The sequence below is a fragment of the Empidonax traillii genome, unplaced genomic scaffold (assembly GCF_003031625.1).
Source record: "Empidonax traillii isolate 1590-97213 ecotype Southwest subspecies unplaced genomic scaffold, ASM303162v1 scaffold143:size1492093, whole genome shotgun sequence".
NCBI lineage: Eukaryota > Metazoa > Chordata > Aves > Passeriformes > Tyrannidae > Empidonax > Empidonax traillii.
In genome coordinates this window covers 178,983-200,615 of record NW_020955336.1, presented here as the reverse complement: position 1 = coordinate 200,615, position 21,633 = coordinate 178,983, and the positions used below count along the sequence as shown (strand labels likewise).

The 21,633-nt window shown below is 37.8% G+C and overlaps 1 protein-coding gene across 1 annotated transcript in view; it reads left to right on the top strand.

Moving 5' to 3' along the window:
* CLSTN2 (calsyntenin 2) overlaps positions 1 to 21,633 on the top strand; it is a 191,921-nt gene that overhangs the window by 156,845 nt on the left and 13,443 nt on the right. The window contains exon 8 of the mRNA XM_027884360.1: positions 10,450 to 10,612. Within this exon, the coding sequence (XP_027740161.1) occupies positions 10,450 to 10,612 (163 nt within the window). The remainder of the gene's footprint in view (positions 1 to 10,449; positions 10,613 to 21,633) is intronic.

Here is a 21,633-nt window from a genome sequence, read left to right as displayed (position 1 = left end):
AGATTAATGGCCAGGAAAAGTGGCCTTACTGGTGAAGAATAGTCAACATGTTACTTCTGAATTTTATGAGTATTTCTTTATGGGATCATTGTTATAGTTTCTACAAATGATTTTACCTTCTATTAACTACCAAGACTTTGTTATTAGGTAGCTCAAGCAATATCAATAGTAACTTTATTTAATAGTATAGTTAAAAGGTACCAGTTTTCATTAGCTAGGTATCACTTCAGTAGTTTAGTTTCAATTTCAGCCCGTTATTAAATCCTTAGTTTCTGAAAACTTTTTATTTTATATGCTCTTATAGTTTTTCTTTTTTTTCTTTTTTTTTTTTTTTAACAGTTTTTAAATCAGTTTGTTCAGATACAAGCTGTGAAAGTGCCCTGAAGTCTTTACAGTTAGAATAGTGGATTTACAACTGGTAGAATACCACAAACTGGTTTGAGAAAATACTCACATTGGTACAAGCTCTTTGGAGTTTATTAATTTTAGTGATTATAGCACATTGCGTTTTTGAAAAAAAAATGTTCCCTTTTTATTTTAAAACTTTAGAAATACATAAATATTCTGCAACCTTGTTTTTAAATCTTTTTCACGTCAGGTTATAATACCCCCCCCCCCCAAAGTCTGTGTGTATATGTGCATATGCATATTTTTATATATCATACATTCATACATGTATTTGTAGCACTAAAAGCTGCAAAGAATGGCACCACTGAATTGTTTTTAACATACCCTTCCCCACCCACCTTCTCTCAGTCTTACAGTAAGGTAAAAGTCTTCAGGTTCAGTACAGAGTTGATGAGTGTCTTTTAAAAGTAAGACAGGGGAAGAATCTATCCAGGCAAACAGCCAGAGACATTTCAAATTAGAATGGTTTCTGATGGAAAAGGACCAGCAGTGTTGTCATGCAGGATCTCATCAGGGGACTGCAAAATAAAAAGCTGAGGGATGTCTTTGATTGTGATTTCATTCCCTGTCCTTTCTTTTTCTACGGTTAATGAATAGAAGTTTACCATGAGATTTTTTAAAATCCTTTCTGTTTTCACACACTGGAGGTTCATTTGCAGATGACTCAAATGTCATATGTGGTTGGAATTAAGTTGGCTTCATTAAGCGCTGGAATAATAGAGCGGATATTGTGATTACAAAAGGGGGCACAGGATGCCAAGATGAAAGGCAGTGATCTCCCTGCCTGGCAGAATGCCAGCAGCACGGCAAGACAACCTGCCCAACAGAGAGGTCAGCACTACAATTAACATCCTCCTCTAGCACGTAGGGCAGGGAGTTCAGACAAAACCAGATAGTACATCTTGGAAAACTCAAGAGTCAGATCTGTATACGTAGCTCTTTTAAACTGAGGATGATACCCAAATCACATTAAAACTAACTCACAGCAATGAAAAATTTACCCCAGTTGCCACAGGGGGACTTGTAGTGTCTGTGTTCAGCCTCTTTTTTAAATGAGACATTGGCTGTGTCTGCAAACCTCCAAATAAAACAGACTACAGAGTTCTACAAGATTCAGTTTTTATCTCAGGGAAATCAAAGATCAAAACATGTCTTACATCTGGTGCTAAATACAGACTCACCTCCTTTAGGTCCTTCTTCTCCTTCTGCATTCACGTGAGTGTACATGGAGAGGAAAGGGCTGAGGAGAGAGAAAAATAAATACTTTTATTTGTCACTACAAGGTAAATAAGAACTTCTGATTAAATACAACAAGGCATTTCCTATGCGAACATCAGTAGCTGTAAAGAAATATACTTGGTAAACATGCTATATAAATGTATTCCAGGAATTAAGTTTGGATAAATTGGTAGTCTTGGGGTATTTCTCAAGGGAAAAAAATTGTTAAAAGATGGAACTTCCCTCACCAAATTTTCTGATTTAATGGACACCCACAGTGCTGTTTGAGATACTAAATAAATCATACTGCATAACAAATTGCAGAACTCTAGGTATTCTAATCAAATATTTTATCCATATTTTCTTTAAAATACCAAACAAATCTTAGGGCTGTTTCCTAAAGAGTCTGTGTAAATTTTCTTTCTTAAGTGAAAGTAAATGTCTAAGTTGTGTAAACATTAAGCAGAAGAAAAAACATGGACTAGACAGTGAGTAAACAGTTGAAAATATCAGTTGTGATTAAATTTGTACTTATTTGCATATAGCATTTACTTGAGCAAAGTACATGAGAAAATACAGTATGTTTTTCTAATGAATAGCTTTCTAAACTATCAAACTCCATAGTTTATACTGAAGAAATGCTTCTTTTATAAGGTATACGAACTATAATTTTAAATCAATCATCATTAAGCTACATTATCTTTTCAAAGACTGAGATTTTAAGGGCAAAGAAGTGCTTCCCAATCCTTCACCTCCACTTCCTTTTTTTTTTTTCCAAATACACTATTGTGGAAAAACTTTATACTTCATTTTGTTTCCTAAATAAGGTGTCAGTTTAGTGACATCTAAAGAGAGTCACAGCCATCGTTGTCAGGGTCTCATATTGTCTGTAACGGGTACCTCGTTTAGGAGCTTGGACATGTGCCATGGTCAGTAGAGCCTTGAGACTGACATTCCTTTGGCTCTCCCCCACCTCAATATAATCCCAAGAGGTTTCTCTTCCTTTTGCCTGTGCAACCAGAGGTAGGAAATACAAGCTGAGTTTCTAGATTCCTCACCAAAAGTCTGTGAGGAAGCATTAACTCACTTAAGAGTTGCATAAGGAGCAGGGAAGTCTCTCTTTTGCTCCCTTCTCTGGTTAATGTTCTTCTTAGTTGAGGTCCCAGAAATAAGGAATTAATTTGCACAATGTTCAATCTGCTTTATTGTAGGACTGATCATACACAGTCCTTTACAAATGCAGATGTAGAAGAATGTTTATTTAATTTTCCAGGTTAACTCCCTGTGTATGAAGTTTAGATCACATCAGCATGTGTACTGGGGACATCCAACCTCCAGGACAGCTCCAATAGCTATGGAAAAGCTTCCTCTCAAAGGAGTAAAAATGACTCCACCCTATAAGCATTACTGCTAACAGCTGATTAGTAATGCTTATAGCAGTAGTAGATGCTTCAATCTCATCAGCATAAAAGCTGGTCCACAGCAAAGCAGGCTGGTTGGTTGGGGGTTTTTTACTTCCCTGGCACCAGCTGTCAGAATTCAGCAACTTGCTCAGAGAGACTCTGTGATCACATTTGGGCAGGGCGAAGGTTCAAACTGCAAGTTTTATGTGGAGATTAGGTGTGCAGCAATATTCTTACGGACAAGACACTGAACTGGTAGGTTCTGATGATGCTTTTTGATGTATCACCTGTTAACTGGTGGGGTATATTGATGCCTTCTTTTCCCATATACAGTATATTTTTCTTCCATCCTCCCTTAATTAACTACCTACATACTGTATCTATTGTCACTTCAGAGACATTGTATATTGATTTTACAGATGAGGAAAAAAGTGTCATGTGAAGGAGCTTCCAAAGGATAAATGTAGAACAGGAAGCCTGAAGAGACTATTTAAAAACAAACAAACAAAAAAATCCACCAAACCCAATCTAGTTCAGAATATAGATATTTTCAAGCTTTGTTTAAAATTGACTGAAGATGCTGTGGAGATGTGGAGATATTGGAGACGTATTTACAATCTGCACAGCTCCACTTAGTGGTCAAGAATATCCAGACCCTTTCCCACAGATATTTTAATCCTTTTCAGTTTAGCAATGCTTAGACTGAGTAAAGCCAAAACATCTGTTCTAATGAACAGAGCCTATTATTGAGGTAGAATAAATAATGCTACAAGATATAGTAATTTATATTCCTGGGTGGATTTGATTAGTCAGTGTTTGCACTTTGCTTTTTGTTTATTTCCAAAATAAACATATTCCCCAGAATGAATATGCTGGCATACTATACTGTAGCACAAAGCCAACCTCAAGTGCATATCTGTTGATTCTCCCAAAAACAAACTTTTACTATAAAGAGTACATGTTCCCTGCAGAAATAAATTGTTGTTCCTTATATCAGAAAACAGAAATGCACTAGGTAAGCCAGGCTCATCCTGAATATCAGAATTACATACTTGAAGTCTACAATTCTAGGACATTTTTAGCAGTGTATCATTTTTCTTGGTGGTGTTGGGATAATTTAAAAAAAAAGAAAAAAAAGAAAAAAAATCGCAGAAGTTTATAGACAATGAGAAAGGGAGCTTAAAAAAACTCAGCTGTGTAACTTATTTCCCTATATCACTTAATCAGCTTCTGCAGGTAGCTCAGCTACTGAAATTTAGGGCAAAGATTTATCAGAAGAAATCAACAGAAAGCAGCAGTTATAGCAAAAGCAGTGCCCCAAGGTACATTCTTTCCTTTTTTTACACTAACATGCCTTAATTGTAGAAGCCTGTGGATGAGAACTGACATTAGGAAAACAATTAAGATAATAAATGAGTTTCTAAAGGAACAGATAAAAGCTCATTCAATATCTTTAAAGATCCTGTTTCAGAGACAATCTTTAGAAACCCCAGAGAGGGAGAGCAGAGGCCTTTCTGTGCTCACCTGTGGGTTGCCTTCATGCCAGGCTCACCAGTCTTGTGCACAATGACTATAATGCTTAATATTTTTTGAATTTGCAAATGTAAATACACAACTTTTTTCTTTAAAAAAATTGCAAGTATATGTAATTTCTTCAGTTTTATTTGAAATCCACTGTCAATTGTTTCCAAATAAGTGTTTTCTTTAGGCTTCTCTGCTTACAGTGGCACTATTATTTAGGTCCCAATTCAAGCTGTAATGAAAGTCTTTCAAAACCTCCAGGTCTTTTCCTTTGAGCTCTGTTTGCAAACAGTGCAGTGCTTTCTCTCACTGTCCAAAATTATATAATAAAAATATTTTGTTATATCAAAATATATAAAAACCATACCAAAATCATTGGAACTAACAGAAGGAGAGCAGTGCCAAGTTTTGTAAAGGTTTACAAAGCTCTTTCAGAATCATTATTTTGGAGATGAAGAAAAAAAGCATGGTATTTTTTTTTAAACTCAAGATCATATCCCTCTCCCCATCCAAATACCATCCGTGTTCTGTGCTCTGAACCAGGGTCAGAGGTGCCAGGCTTTGAAGCAGAGTTACAAAGCATGTGGCTACGTTCAGAACAAGGCAGGGGGTTGACCTGAGGATTGTGGCTGGGTGGGTACTGCTAATGCCATTAAGCATAAGATCAAAGGGAGATTCCCTGCATTTGTTGTCTTGTTTAGTGAAGTGAGACAAAAATGCAGAGCCCGAGTTGTCTCTGTGTGTTTACAAAGTTATCGCAATGATGACTTACCCCAGCTCCACGGAGGAATGCTGGGAAATGAGGACACTGCTCTATGGTGGAAGGCTTTGGTATAAGGGCTGTACATGTTTTGAACAGGTGCACACAATGGGTTTGACTTGAAACGGAAAATTCTTTCAGAAAAGAAATCTTAGTGTAACTTGAAGTGTTTCCCACTCTGTTGATATTAGCCAAACCATGATGAAAGGAAAGTTGGAAAAGAGCCCTCCAGTTAGGATTGAAGCATTTTAGCATTTTCAAATGAAATTGTTTGTACTTTCACCTTGTTGCTTGTGGGTTTTTTTTATTTTATTTTCTCTTTTATTTCTGAAGGAGGTTTACAGTGGAAATATTGTGATTGATGTAAACCAATATTTTGGGATCTTTTTTTCTCCATAGAGAATTTAGTCTGTGGAATGGTTTATTTCTAAAATGGAATTTTAAAAATCTGTTTTGCAAAACAGTTCAGTTCTTATTCTCATGAGTCTCCCAGTTCACATTAACATTGAGGCATTAGCAGAAGAGAAGTACTTTAAAGCTGGCATTGGATAAGCAAAGGAAGTGGCTATGTCTGTAGGGTAGAGCATAGCAAGTTTTCAGAGGCCTTGCTTAGCCAGAATTTGTTCTGCCTCTACCAAGGCACAGGTTTTCCAAAAGCATAAAGGTAATTTGGAAGAGGACTTGCCTTCATGTTATGCAGTTACAAACACCTCCAATATGTGCACTTTGTGCAGTCCATCAGAGTAGCCAAAAGGGATGTGCAAATTTTATTCCTTACTCTCCAGACTTTTACTTCTCATCAAAGCTCGTATAAAGACAAACATCTTCTAATCTTTATGTGAAAAGAGTGCAAAATTCAAGGAAAGCCTTAAACATTTGTCATCCTTATAAGAGGATCTGATTCATACATGTCCATGTTGTCAACATCAATGACAAATGGCATCCAGTTTTTGAAAACATGGTGAAATGTACATGTAGAAAAAATGTCCACATAACCTCCTCAAAATATGTCATGAGAGGAGTTGGCTATGTAAGAAAATCATCACTTTTCAGACACAGAGACATCTTTGCACCTTTCAAGAACTTTTGAGGGGTTGGTTTTTCTTTTTCAAAATATGGCAGAGGAATATGGTGATAGTGTTGCTGCTGTACCTCATGGCCTGGTGGTTACATCAGTCACCTGCCACATAACAAGCATGAATTTTATGAATTTGAACCTTATTCCTGTGGCTAAGAGGCTTTGAATATCTCCCATCTTGAAAAAAAAAAGTCACATCAGAGTGACAGTGCTGCCCTTCTGTAATATTCTGCACAATGGTATTTATGGAATTAGAATTGTAATTTAGCTGGGAAGAGACATCACAGGAGGTCTGTGGGACAACCTCCTTCTCAAAACTGGGCCAGCTGTGAGCTTGGACCAGCCCTTGAAAAATCTCCAAGGATGGAAGCACACCCTCTCTGGGCAACCTGCCCCACTGCCTGAATGTCCACAAGCCTTACTTTATATCCAGCCTGAACCTGCTGGATTTCAATTTATATCCGGTCTGAACCTGCTGTGTTTGCAGTGAATGTCCCTGGTTTTCCAATCACTGCACACTTGGAAAAGCCTCTCTCTGGTAACTTCTCCCTCGGCACTGTGAGGCTGCTGTCACTGGCCCCCTAATGCTGCCCCACTCCAGGCTGAACAAGCCCATTTCCTTCAGCCTCTCCTCACATGGCAAGAGCTGACTATTTTTTTGGTTCTCCACTGAATTCACTCCAGTTTGTATGAGTATTTCTTATATAAAGGGGCCTAAAGTAGGCCCAGTTGTCTAATAAATGATGACTGAGGATAGAGGTGAGAGGTTCGGAGTGTGTTAAGAGGCTACAAAAGGCATCGAGAAGTGAACATGCTCTGTTCTTTAGAATTGGATTAAGATGTTTTCTTCAAACAAGTGCTTCAGACCACTTTTGTCAACCGAACAAGTGGTTCAGACCACTCAGGCAGAAGGGAGTTTGTGCCTCGTACCTGCAGTAAGTAGTGCTATTTACGGTAATCAGAGAGCTTCCTTTGCTTTCCTTTTCTCCTTGCTGCTTCTGTTGCGGATGTTTGAGTGTGTTCTGAGAACACTTGCTCAGCAGAGTCCCACAGGGCAGGAGATGGAAGCAGTGCCTGCTTTCCCAGCTCTAGAGGAATGCACTCACTGGGCAGCACTGGCAGACCATGCAGAGCTGTTGGTGTGGGCAGACTCAGGGGCTGCTGAAATTACTGAAGGGGCTCTCAGGGAGCCCATCAGAGGGTGGTGAGTGTGCACAGCTCCTCGCTGAGGCACTGGAACACTTTTGGAAGCACAGGTTGTCTTTGTGGATGTAGCCAGAGGTGAATGTTGCCCAAGCTGACCTGAGTGAGGCTAAATAGCTGTGCAGTGCATGTTCCCACGTGTGCATGGCAAGCCCTTCCATACAAAGCCAAAAAATGGGACATTTTGCAGACCAACAAAATCTACTGCTAAAGCACCATGTGCTTCTCAGACCAAAGTCCTTTGGTTTCATTCTGTTCCCAAACTTTTCAATATGAAACAGAAAAATCCCTGACTTTTTTTGTTAGAAGATGCTAAAAGCTTGAGACACCTACTATGTGAGATTTATAGGGAGTGTGTTTTTATCTGTTTCATAAAAGCATATCCCAATGCAATGGCTTGTAATCAGCACTAAGACTTCAGTCTTAATTCACTGTGATTTAATTAATATATTTGAGAGGCAGACACTGGCATGATAGAGTGATTAGAGCCATCCAGCAGTATTTGAAAGCCAAGCTTACTCATCTGTAATTTTTTTAATCTCATTGAGATAGCTTTATAAATTAGATATTTTTAATAAAGTTCTTACTTGAGAGCATTAAAATTTATTTGCCTGTATAGTATATTTTATAATTTTCTTTTCATGATTTCACTGCTTCATATTACGTTCTTTGCCACTGTGGAATACATGCAGGGAAAAAATTGGCTTCCTATGTTTAGAAGGTGAAGAAAGTGTCTGAAATGACAGCAGAACAAATAACACATCACAATTATTTATTTCATTATTTTGTTGCTTTTGAAATGACCAGCTGCTGAATGACTGGAATGTATTCCAGAGTTTTGAGGGAAATTTTTACTTTCTTGTAGAATATTTGATTTTACACTGGGACCCAGTACAGATACTGAAAGATCATTTGGTGGAATGCAGCAGAAAAAATAAAGTTAATAAATACTTTGTCTAGTATGGACATCCACAACTGGACAACTCCATTTTTCTTGGAAGCACTTGGGCACAGTTGCTGGAGGCTTGAATTGTGGAATTTACGTAATCTTCTGTTTCCAGGCAGCATTGTCTTTGAAAAATGAAAATGCCTAATGATCAGTCAATGGAGTAATTACATTATCATGTTCTTTGTGTTTAAAATGTCCAAAAATGTTTGGGTTTGCTGTATTAATGGGCTCTTGCTGTCATTAAATATGAGGAGGATTGCTCACTCACTGGGGTGCACTTGGGGCATCAAAAGTGCTGCAGTTTACGGTTGTAAAACAGAAATAGTGTCAAATATCAATACCTGTAGTTTTTGCTGTGCAGGGTCTCTCAAAATCAGTTGTATTGGTTGTTTTGTTTCATATAAAATGTCTGACACACGAGGCTGTGATGCATCACATGCTAATGATCAGGTCAGGAGACTTGGCATGCTGTTTTTCCTTGAAAGGGAGGGCTGCAGAATACTATACATGATTGCTGTTTGTTCAATAAAGTTTTCAGTCTTCCAATTTATTTACTTTCAATTTTGGTTTCAGTTCATTTAACCTTCAGAAAACATTTGTGCTGTCTGCTGCTTACAAAAGGAAGGCTGTAGCAGCCCCTTGCTGCATTTATCTCTTGCTGTGGAGCTATGATGTCTGCAGTAATAAATGTATCCATTTGAAATAGAAGTGATTAAGTGCTTGTTGAAACGTCTTCTGGAAAAAAACATTAGCTTTTGCTTTCAAAGGGCAGATATTGCAGCAGATAGCACTTAACCTGGCCAAGGACAAAGTGTTATGTTTATACATCACTTTTCTGCTTGCTTTTGTGAAACAGCAAGGATATCTGCATTCAAGCACTTTGATTTCTTAATACATCAAAACAAGTATATCTCCAGAATTGAAAATAGCATTTTGGTAACTGTTGCTTTGGTTTAAAAACAGCTCACCCATCCTACCAATTTGATATAGTTTATTCCTTTGAACTTTTCAATCTGCAAGATATAGCAAAGGAAAAAAAAATAATTGGGCAGACATTGATGTTTACACACTAGGCTCATCTTTAGAGGCTTGGATTCATCTAGGTCTACATTTCTGAACTAAAACTGAATTTGGCCATCTTGCACTAATCCCTGGTTGTCCAGCTCAGAAATTCATACGAGATTTGACTAATCTTGTCATGTTGAAAACATTTTGTAACTGTGACTGTTGCTTTTCAAAGCTGATGCGTGTCAGTGAAACCATATGTATCCTCATTTTCCCAAGTTTCTGTAAGAGAGCTTGAGGCCAAAATATGAAGTGAGGAGAAGATGTGAGTGTCCTGCCCAGATGAGTTGGACACAGGGACTGCTGGGCCATCTGTGTGTACACAGAGCACGGCTGAGCTGCAGCAGTCCTGGTGTCATAAGTTAATAATGGCAATCATTGATAAGAACTCATCAGTGTAGTGACCAAGTGCTATATATTTTCTTACTTAATGTGAAGCTCATAGGGATCTTCAGTAACTATGCTGATACATTCTAAGTATGTGTCTCTTACATAAAATTTTATGTCCTTAAAAGTAGATATAGACATTAAGAATCTGATACTGAAAATACCGAGCAAATACCAAATTGTATGATTTTTCTGTTTTATCCATATCTTATTTTCAGAGACTGTATTTTAAGATGCCTCTATATATCGCATTTATTCTTCAAGTATACAAGTATTTATTTATTTTATTCATTTTTTTTTTTAGGTTTCATTAATGTTAGAGATGTATAAATCACAATAATGTTATTTCTTTTCCATGAGTGACATTTTTAAACAATGCAATTAACAAAGCATATGGAATGTAACAATTAGTCACCGTAAGTGCTAAATAATATTTTTCTCGCATTCTGTCTTTCAGATATGTGATAAAGAGTGGCATTACTACATTGTCAATGTGGAGTTTCCTGTTGTTACCCTGTACATGGATGGAACCACATATGAACCTTACCTGGTAACCAACGACTGGCCCATCCACCCCTCCCACATTGCCATGCAGCTCACAGTCGGGGCTTGTTGGCAAGGTAATGTGACAGCAAATAATAGACAATAGAATTAGCTGTTCAGAATAAAAAATAATCTTATTTTTCTCTCTGATTGCATAGTAAATAAATTGCTAAAAGGCTGATGATATAAAACCAGAGGTAAATCCAGAGTTGTTAATGAATCAAATCCAACGATAAAGTGAACAGGGAATTAATAGGCTTTGCATTTTCATCACCTAAAGAAGTGTTGGATACAGTTTGTCTATTCTATGTGAAAGATTGTCTTCTATATCTTTTGTCTTCACTTCTTTTAGTTGTTTCCCTCGTTCTCTTGCTTCAAGCAAACTATCTAAATACTAAAAAACTTCAGCTATCTCTTTTCAGTCCCTGCCTCAAATTTCTTTCACTACTCATGGCTCAATCCTGTGCTCTTCACATTGGATGGACATTATCAGCAATTCGAGTAATTTAATTGATTCCCCCTGTTATAGACCAGAGGTAAAAGTGAGAGTAGAATAAATCAAAAAGTCCAACCCCATGAGCCACACTTTATGGGCCTTTGCTTAAATATTAGCCCCTTCTGTTTTCTACCCTTTGTAGTCCCACTGCTCTCATTCTTTCCTCATTGTCCTTATACCACTGTTTCTTTCTCTTTTTTTCTCTGTTTTCTGCCTTAAACCTGAAGTACTTTTCTTTTTCTGCCTGTCTGCTTTTGTAAAGTTACCTGCATTACTGATTTGCTATTTACACACTGTGTCTTGTTTTCATTTAAGACAAAGTATGAAGTGAATAAAACAGTAGAAGTAGGAAAAATGCTTTAACACAGATTGCTGTTCTTCCCGACTCTTTATGTTGTGTCACTTTCTCCATTATTACCTTCTCTGCCAGTTTGATCTCTGCTAATTTACGATATGTCATCTGCAAAATTCGAATATCTTATTCATGGCAGAGCTGTTCAGTGTAAATAGTACTAGAAATAAATCCACCTGTTGAATTGCAAACACCTTGGGGTAAAGATCCAATCTTTACTTTGATGATTGCATGCAGAATGAAGCCACACTAATCCTAAAAACAAGATTTGATAAGTTTAGAATATTGATCAGTGAGATGAGCATTATAAGAAGGTAGGCAAAATTAAAATAACCCCAAATATTTGGAAAGGTATAGACTAATTCTTGGCTAACTGGTATTTGCATATGTAGCGTTTTACCTCTTAGATGATCTTTCGTATAATGGAGTTTCTCATTGATGTTAAACATATAACTGAATACATTTAATTTTATTCTAGGGTGTTAATATTCTAAGGGAACTTTAATCGGTTTTTTGCTAAAAATACATAGTGAAGTATCTATCAAACTTTTCAGAAACCAGAACTTCTGTTTGGCCAGTATGAGGGATGAGTAGTTGACAGATATAAATTTGACTTGCATGAATTTTCTTTTAGTTGGATCTGGTTGATTTTTTCCTTAGGTAGTATTGGTGCAGCACTTTAAAATCAAAGTTCCAGAGTTATGAAATGCAAATGTCATTTGTAAATTCCGTTCTTTCCAGACATGAGCAAATGCCATAGAGGCTGTGAATAATGACTGAGTATTGCCTTCTGAAAAATCAGCATTTCTCAGTAGCTGTGCTAAAAATTTTTTATTTTAATCCCTTACTCTGTATGTATACCAGCTTCTTCTGCATAGGTCTACCTAAATATTATTGTGCATTGTTTGTATTACTTCTGTTCCTTATCTTCTTTCACTCATATGTTGTGTTTTTATCATTCTCTAATTGCAGTCCTTAGTGTTTTGGCCAGTTTTTTTCCCAGAAGTCTCAGTATTGGTGGGAAACCACTCCTTTGCCACAGTGCTGCAGCTGAATGCAACAACAGTAATCTTGTTCCCTTTGCATTTTTGTCTCTTATCTTAAATTGTCAAGAGAGGGAATTAAGGCAAAACTTCTCATAAATGCTTACAACACGTGTAGGGCACAGGCTATATTTAGTATTTAAGCTGCTAAATGAATAGAAAGTTGCAGTTGTTTTCAAACATTTTATCTTTGCCTTGAATAATTTGATGGCTTAGTGAATAACCATTCAGGATAAGATTCTTCTTCCTCTTTGGTGAAACACCTTATTTAAACTGCTGAAAATGCACCAACTGCTGCTGTTAATATTTACTGCCAGATTGTGTTATTGCTCTTTTAATAGTGAGAGAATTGGAACTAATGAAAAGTAGAAGCAGGTTTTTCACCTCATGAAAATGTCATGATTTAGCTGAGACAGTGTGCTAAAGATTCTGATAAACTGTCGTTTGTGAGGTAAAAAGAACTTTTAATGCTCATGTGAAATAAGATTTCAAGATACTGCTTTTGACAAAGCTTATCTTTTGATAAGTTTGTTTTGATCACCTCAAACAATTTTAAACGAATGGTGTGGAAAGTCACTTTGTTAATAAGATTCAGCATTTTATTTCAGTCTCTGTAATAGTAATTATTCAACATACAAAACTAATCTACTCCGTTCAAAATGATAGTTTTCAAAATCTGTATATTTCAGGAGAAAGGGACTCTGTCAAATAAGTAATTTGGTTGTAAATACTTTCTGTTAAACTGTTAACTAGGTATAGTACTTAGAATAATACATTTTTTCCAGTAAGAATAGTCTAAACAATTACAATTTCAAAACATTATAAAACTGCTTCACACCAATCTATGATTTATTTTAGTAAATGCAGAGATTTTGATGTCATAAGCCATTCATGGGGCTCCTTGTTACGAGGATATGAGGAGTTTCTAGCTCTGGTTTGCCAAGATTGCCTCCTTCCCTTTTCACCAAAGCACTGACACAACTAAATAAAGCAGAATAAGGAACGTTCCTTTTTTTTCTTCTTCTTCTTTTTTTTTTTTTTTTTTTTTTAACACACCAGTTCTGATTTGCTCACAACACAAAGTAAGTCATTGTAAGTGAGTGACTGTGGGGCAGCTTGAGAACTGGCAGGGAGCAGGAGGAGTGTATTTAGAGGACAGTAAAAAATCAAGGACAAGAAGAATTGTCATTTACTCCGTTAGCACTAATAGGAAAATCTGCCACTGCTATGAGGGGTTTACCCTTTCAAATATGAAATTTTTCCGTTCTGGTCGGGAAACTGGGAATGATTTCTTTAGGAGACTGAGTATCCTCCAAGTAAATCTCGTAACTCTTTCAGCCTTGGCCTTTTCATCACTTACACTGGTATTCCTCCTGAGGTTACATAGTGAGTATCCTATCTGCACCTCCTTCTTGCCTTTCTCACAGTTACATCATGCAGGAGTCTTAGGCATGGAAAGAGGATTCCTTTCTTCAAGATTATTATTTCCTATTATTAATAATTCAATGCCTGAGCAACTGTCTTCTGACTTTTATAGCCTTGTTTATAGCATCCATTACAAAAAGTTAGGTTAGTTTTTATTCCTACCTTCAGCTGTTCAAGTGAAATATAAAAGCAGTTTAAGTTCAGTGCTGTTCTCCTGACCATAACATGAAAACAAACCAAATGTGCAATCTCTCAGGCTTATGTGATGTATTTAAACTTTAGCTTATGATGTATTCACTGTAGCTTGGATTGGGTTTGGTTTTTTTATGTCAGCATTTAAGGTGAAATATGGAAATCTCTCCTACATATTTACCCTTGTCTTCACAATGTAAAAAGTGTGCCTGATACGTTTGTTCCTGATTTTATGCAAAATTTCTTTACATAATGTGAGATGAGTGCCAGGACTCTCCTAAAAGGAGGAAAAATTAGCCTTTTTCTGAAGAGCAGAGACAAGCAGAGAGTGAAGATAGCTGAATGAGCAGAAAGCCAGGCTTTAAAGGTGATAGAAGAGCACATTCCTAGGGTCTATCAGGCACTGGGTAAAGTTTACTGCAGCCCAGGAAGTCACCTAATCACCTGAAAACAAGCCCAGGGAGTAGTTTCCAGGTCTAATGACACAGTGGGCATGAGGTAAGTTGTACAGTTTGTTCTAGCATAATCAATCTAATTAAAATTAGGTGTTCTGGATGTTACTGTGGTATCATCTTCCTTTTTAACTTGAAAACCTTGGTTCTTTCTTCAGGGACCTCATTAAAGGGAAGATCTAAGCAGAGCTACCTCACTGATATAGGGTCCTTCACGATGGTTAGCATAGAGTGAATAGATTTTTAATTTTGGGTAGGTCATGTTTAATACTGCTATAAATTAGTGGGAGTAGTTTATTTGAGAGTGGGAGTTAAAGCATTATCTTTAGGCTAAACTTTGTGTTGGTTCAGTTACATGTGACCCAGGAGCAGTGAGAGCTACAAACAGAAACTTCTGGACCTGTTGCAGCCCATCTCCAGCCTTCAGACTTAGCAAATCCTGGCTTACTTTTAGCTGTGATTTCAGAGGTTAATACAGAGCTAAGTGAACTGGACTCTTACTGAACTAACTGAGGGCAAAAGTGAACAGTTTGGAGTGTTAGTGCAGCTCTTCCTGAAATTATGTCTTTATGTACGCTGGTAAAGTTTGACAGCTTTCTCTGCAGGTACTCAGGGTTAACTATATAACTTAATTTTAACATCTTTAAAATTTTGGTCTCACAGATGATTGTCAAGGATATGATTTTTATGTAGTTCAGGTTATCTAAAGCCAAAGTGCTGTTCTGTCTCTAACAGTGAAAAAAATTTTTTGCAAAATCACTCTTTCTCTTGGTATCTAAATGACAAAATTGACTTGATGCATGTGTGCTTCCCAGAACAAAAGAGCCACCAAAGAAAACATATACAGGAGAGGACTGTCCCAGGCTGAGCTTCAGTTCTCATTACTACGTCCTTCTTCTTTAGCAATAAAGATACTTTAGCTTTGCCCTTCTAGCTCAGGATTGTCAAGACCTTTTCAAACAGTAAGGAGGTAACACAGTTCTGCAGCAGGAAATACTCTTTCTCTATAAGGATAAAGTGTAGTATCAAGAGGGTGGTTGACACTTCCTCGGGTCACTTAAAAAAAATCTGCGTCACAGCAAAAATAGAATCAGACTTCCTGATCTACTACAAAATTGCTCTTATTCTCCCTTTTAGCTTTTGCAATCCTGTTTCATTCTCCTAAGCAGTACAAGCAAATCATTAGCTTATCCTGGAGCGTGCTTTACAAGAGCTTACCCTGGTAAGTTCTCCTCCGAGTTCATTGTTTTTGATTCAGTTTATCTGAGGACACAGCAAATGGACCCTTTTACAGAGTGAGAAATTTCTTCCATTAAACCAAGGTTTATAGGTTCCCACTCTGATCCCTTTATTGCTATACATTTGGTGGCAAAAGCAGACAAGAGAAGGGAACAAGTTACGTGATTTGGTAGTCTAATAATTTTTTGTACCACAGGCTGAAAACAGGCTTCCTCACGGCTTTCTCTGAAAAGATAAGGTCTGGAGTTCATACAAGGCATTTGGAGAGGGAAAGAGTTTATGTATCATTCTTAAAGCACTGTCAGGGAAGTAGTGACTCAAGTTAATGAGTTGTCACAAGGTTATGCTGTAGCTTACCATGGCTGTAAGTCACTGTTTCTAATAATGCCACTCATTTGAGAGTGCTGGAGCCTCACCGTGTAATTATGCTGGACTCAGTGCAGGGAAGGGGCTTCAGGAGAAGCCTGTCAACAGGCAAACTCTGTTATCATGGATACAACAGAGGGCTATTGTAGTTTCAGTTTTCTAGGTAATTTCTGGGTTTTATTCTATTTTTCTTTTGTATTCTCCTGTCACTTTCCTCTTTCTTTAACCTAGACTGGAAACCAGGTTTCTTACAATGTCCTTCTGTGAAGTAACCTTATTAACCTTGTATGCCAGCCCTCTGCTGACACAGAAATCACAAAGTACAGTCAGAGAACTGACTGACTATTTAAGGCAAGAAGAACCATAAAAGTTGGAGAGGGATCAGGCCAAGGAGACACAAATAAACTGGGCAGTGTTGCAGCCGCATGTATCATTCAACCTTGGACTTACCCCAGAAATTAAGATATTCAACAGATGAAGATAACCTTTCTTGTGCATCTGACACCAATGGATCCTGCCTTGGAGGCTGACATAGCTTGCACAAACCTGAGACTTCTCAGGAGTGATACAAGCAAATAAATTAATGTAAGACTGCCTAGGCAGATTTCAACATGATGTGATGCTGAACATCTCTGTACTGAGGCTTCCATAAGTACAGCAGTGTTCTTGCTGTATTGTCTTCATCAAAACAAAGATGGAGCAGATTCCTGTGCACTTCACAGACCTTTGCTGAATTTTAGCTGTTGTAGAAATACAAACAGATGTGGATGGTTTCGTTTAGGAGTGTGTTTTCTTGGAGAGCTGAATTTGCATTCAAATTTGTCACCAATTCAGCCTAGATATATGCCCCTTATCTAATTGAATTTCTGCAGGGAACACTATGCACCAGCACAAGAATGTTTTCTGGAGAATAGGAATATAGCTTTTTGGGCAACATTAGTGTCGCTTGGACTGCAATCTGCTCTGAGATATACGATTGTAACATTTTTCTATGATTGCCAGAATTTCCAACAGTTCCCCTGGAAATAACAAAAATGTATTGGCTTAATTTGGAGAGATTATAGAGGTTTTTTTCTTATCCTGAGAAAAATTATCTTCGATACTGTAAGTTATATTGCTTTTGATTTAAGGATCTATTGCACAGGGATAGGTCAGCATATGCATACTTTGGAGCAGGTAGCCCTTCGTGTTCTCTGTACTTGTCATATTTCAGATAATGCTTTAAAACCTAAAGCTGCCTGTGTGAGGTTGTCAGGTTATGAGCAAGGGCAGACTTAAATAGTGCCATGTTTGATGAGCAATTTCTGAGTAATTTTTATCCAAGCGATATAATAAAAAAAAAGAAGAAAAAACCAGAAAAAACAGTAAAACATTTTTGTGCTGAGAAGCTCTGGGAGTATAAAAACCCAAGTTACTAATTGGGACTTCTCCTGAAATCTGTGTTAGGTTTCATCATGTTTAACAGCCAATCTACTTATCGGGGAATTAAACCCAGCTCCCTAAACTGCCATAACAAAAAGATGGCATAAATTTGGAGGCTTGGAACTGAGGACTTTAGAGCCAGAATGTCTTGCAGCTGCTCCCAGATTCATTTCAGTCTTTATGTTGGGACCCTGAATAATCGATTGTTCTTTAATTATCTGGCTCAGTGTAGTAACCAGAGTCTATAATATCTTAAGAATCACATCTCAGTTGGAAGTTCTCTTGATTCATCATTTCCCATGCAAACCTCATTGGGCTTAGACTGCCCTGATAATTACTTGCTCATTATTGGGGTAGGGCAAAAGGCCTACAAAATCTGTGAGCTCAATAAAGTCACTTGTTTTGACATGCTTGATTGTTCTTTGGAGACTGGTGAGTGAATGCAAACAGCACATCTCTGGAGTCAAACCAACAACTCTAAAATCCAATGGTAATCAAATTCTGTCACACCTTATATCAACTCAATGCAAAATGAGAAACAGAAGTGTCATGGAAACAGTCTCTGCTTCATTAATGAGTGCACCTTAACCCCATGAAGTCTGAACCCTGAGACTCTTCCATTTCCCCTGGACTCTCCAATGTTATATCTATTGATGGTTCCTCTGGATGCCTCCCGCAGTCTGTCAACACCACCTTCCCTTTATGAAGGTTGAATTAATGCCAAAAAGCCAAAATCCATCCTCTTGTATCTGCCAGACTTTGGGAGTGGAGGTCTTTGCTGATTTAGATGGGAAAAGCAATGCACAATTTCATCATCAAGGTCTGAATAACACCGTGGCCTGTGTTGCCTCACAACTGTGATGGCGACCACAACATTTACATTTAAGGAATGGAAAAAACCCAGTAGCTTTGAATATTTCTCATGCAAGAACCTGTTATGAGAATCGGTGATGTTGTTCTATAGTGTAGTTTCAGTCTATTTTGTGTTACAGACATTAACTTAATTCCCTGACAGCAGGGAAGGTTCTGTTTTCCTCTCTTGGCCATATCATTCATCAAAGTCTTAACTACTTAACTGTCCCCCAAGACTTAGCACTCGCAGCATATTAATCCATAGTAATCAATAAACACAGAGCTGAGTGAAACACAACATGTAACACAGTTGAGGAGTGTGTTTTCTTATTCTCTCAGATCTTGGTAGCATCTCTGTGGAGGTGAGCTGTACATAAGCAGTATCTCATTTACAGGAAAGGACACAAAGACCCTGACAGCAAAAAAGTCCCATGGAACTTGCTGAGGCAGACCAGGTTAACTGCATGGCCTGACCTCTGGATAGAAACTGGAGATGCTGTGTTAGAAGTCACTGTGTCTTTCAGTGCACCTTGACAAAGAGAAGTAGAATAAATTTCAGGACACTGGGATTACCTCAAGGCTGTTATCACTTTGTTCTCTCAATTGTTGCTCCAGAGTCTTGTGTAATCTCTTTAGTTCATTATCCCTACAGTGTTGTTGCTTAGGCTGTATGGTGTCAGAACCAGGAGTTAAGTTCAAAGTGTCTCAAAGCAGTGAGAGCTGTTGGTAGTACCTTTTGTCTTTTCTTCAGTTGATTCTTAGCATGTGGTGACTTCAGTGCTGAGTCAAATCCAGACAGTGGAACTGAGCATCCTCCTGCCCAATGGAGCCAGTGGCTCTGAGCTGCCTGTCAGCTGTGTGGGAAGCTGCACAGGCATGAAATGAATCATGCTCAAGTTCAAAGGGTCTCTTTTTGAAAAATCAATATTTAGAAGAATTTGGATGATATTCTGTAAAAATATTACTAGGAGCATTAGGTACAGTTATGCACTGTGTTTAAACATGCAGTAGAATTGCTGTGTCCATGCTGGATTAAATATATTCATACTCATCTAATCTTAGGAGCTAAGAATTTTAGAGTGACTAAGATTTGGAGACTGGCCATCCTAGCTTCAATTTCTACCCACTGACAAGCTGAGGTCAAATACTCAAAGAATATTGGATTGCAGAAGCAGAAAGAAAGACAGCGTTCAAACATTAATATAGTAAAACCAAGTATGAATAAAACATTTTGTCAAAGCTAGAAAGCAGGATTGTAGGAAACTGGCTCTAGGCCATTCCTTCAATTTTAGAGTGAGCTTTGGTTTTTGCTTCCCAATTTTATTGCATTGGATTTTGTCCATTTGCAATCTAATAATTACTGGCGATTGGAACATCCCCCACTGAGCTGAAAGGTTCTGAAGTGCTGAGATAGAAGAATATCAAAATATCAACATGTTGCAATTACAAGCAGCTGTGAGAATAGTCAGATGTAATGAGCTCTGTTCACCTTCAAGGTTTAAATCGGCAGGTATGTAATTTTGTCTTTAGCACTGGTAAAAGGTGGAAGGCTTATTTAGCAGTCTGGGTTTTTTTTTCTAATAAAGTGTGAGATAGTATTCTGTCTTTAAGGGTTCTTGTTTTTTTCCTGTGGAAAAAGCTAGTGTTCACACTGCCCTGGATGAGCAGGCATGTCCTGTGTTTTACACATAATGGGGAGAAGAACACTAGGTTATGGTTAGTACTTCTGATAATAGCTAAAGTTCCAGAAAAAGGAGCAGCAATATTCACAGCCTACAGTGTTAGGTGGAAGATGGAAAGGAAAGTCCTTGTTTAGCCTGGCAAAGGGATGATATAGCTATATTTTGACAGCTCACATTCCCTGTTAGGAATAAATGTTCAAGTCTGTGGATCAGTGGCCATTGGAGTGGATTGTTTGTGGAGCCTCTGTCTTCAGAAGATTTTAGAACAGCTCAGGAAATTCTTGAGAATGGGTTAAGTGCAGCTGTTCCTGTCTTGGGGCTGGGGACAACCTGCATCCTCTCTCAGTGTCCCTGAAGTTGTTCCAGTGCAATTGTTCCGGCCCAAATCACTTGCCATAACTATGGCCATGGCTTTGCAGGTTTTCTCTACTCACATAATAGGAGACTGGCTACTCCCAGCTATTTTTCACTCATGTTTTCTTGAAATACTTGCTTAAAAAAAAAAAAAAAGTTGATAGCCTGAGACTGCTTATTTTGCATCTCCTCAGAACTATTAAAACCTACTGGCAGAATTACTGTAGGTCTCTAAATTTCAAAGCTCCAGGATTAATGTTGGTGTTTTAGCCTTGGAGCTTGCTGTTTTCACAATTCTGTTAGTGATATGAGAATGTGGAGCTTCAAAACACAGAATCCTTTTTCTTCTGAACATTCTTGACTGTTTTTTTTTTCTCTCCTTGTCTCCTTTTTAGGGAGAGATTTGGTGTTTGTTTTTTTAAATTTGGCTTACCTTTCTCTGTCCAGTTACATTGCTGCTGTATTAGTGGCAACATGTATTTTAAAGACAGTGTAACCAGATTAATATAACAAAATTTATGCTGAAAGGTAAGTGTCCCCATAATGCACTACCTATGTACCAAATAATTGTCTTGGTAAGTATCAGAAAGGCTGAAATTTAGTTGCTGCATATATTAAAGTTTCTATGAAACGTCAAGAAAATTCTGGGCAGAGAAAATTTTCTGTGTAATGGACAAATGAATGAGAGAGTGGAGAAGAATAATCTCCTGGGCACCTTCCTTTGGGGTAAAAAAAAAAGAAAGGCAGTTTATGCTGCAATGTTAAGAAAAAAAGAACAAACCCATCTACTTCTAAGAATAAAATGCCTGTTGGACATCTCTTTCCTCTCAGTACAACAGTGTATACTTTCTTCCCTATATAAAATAACTCTAGCTTTCTTTATAAAGCTTATCCTGCAGAGACAAGAAATGATGTTCAGGCTTTTAGGTAGGAACCTCAGCCTAAAGACAATTTGCCTCTTCATCTCTACTGTAACCTCAACTCACACACAAATCTCTGAGTTAAAAGTTCAAACTTGAGCTAACTTGCCTGGCAAAAACAGGTTGTTTGACACTAAAGCTACAAACTCTGTAGAGATGAGTTATCTACCAATTACAACAGCTTATCAACAGCTTAGCAACTGCTAATCCAATTAGCCTGCATGTCTCGCTGCTGTGTGGCTCCCTCAGTCCTCCTAGGCTCAAGGTAGGCAGTAATTCATATGCACTGTGAGATCTAACACC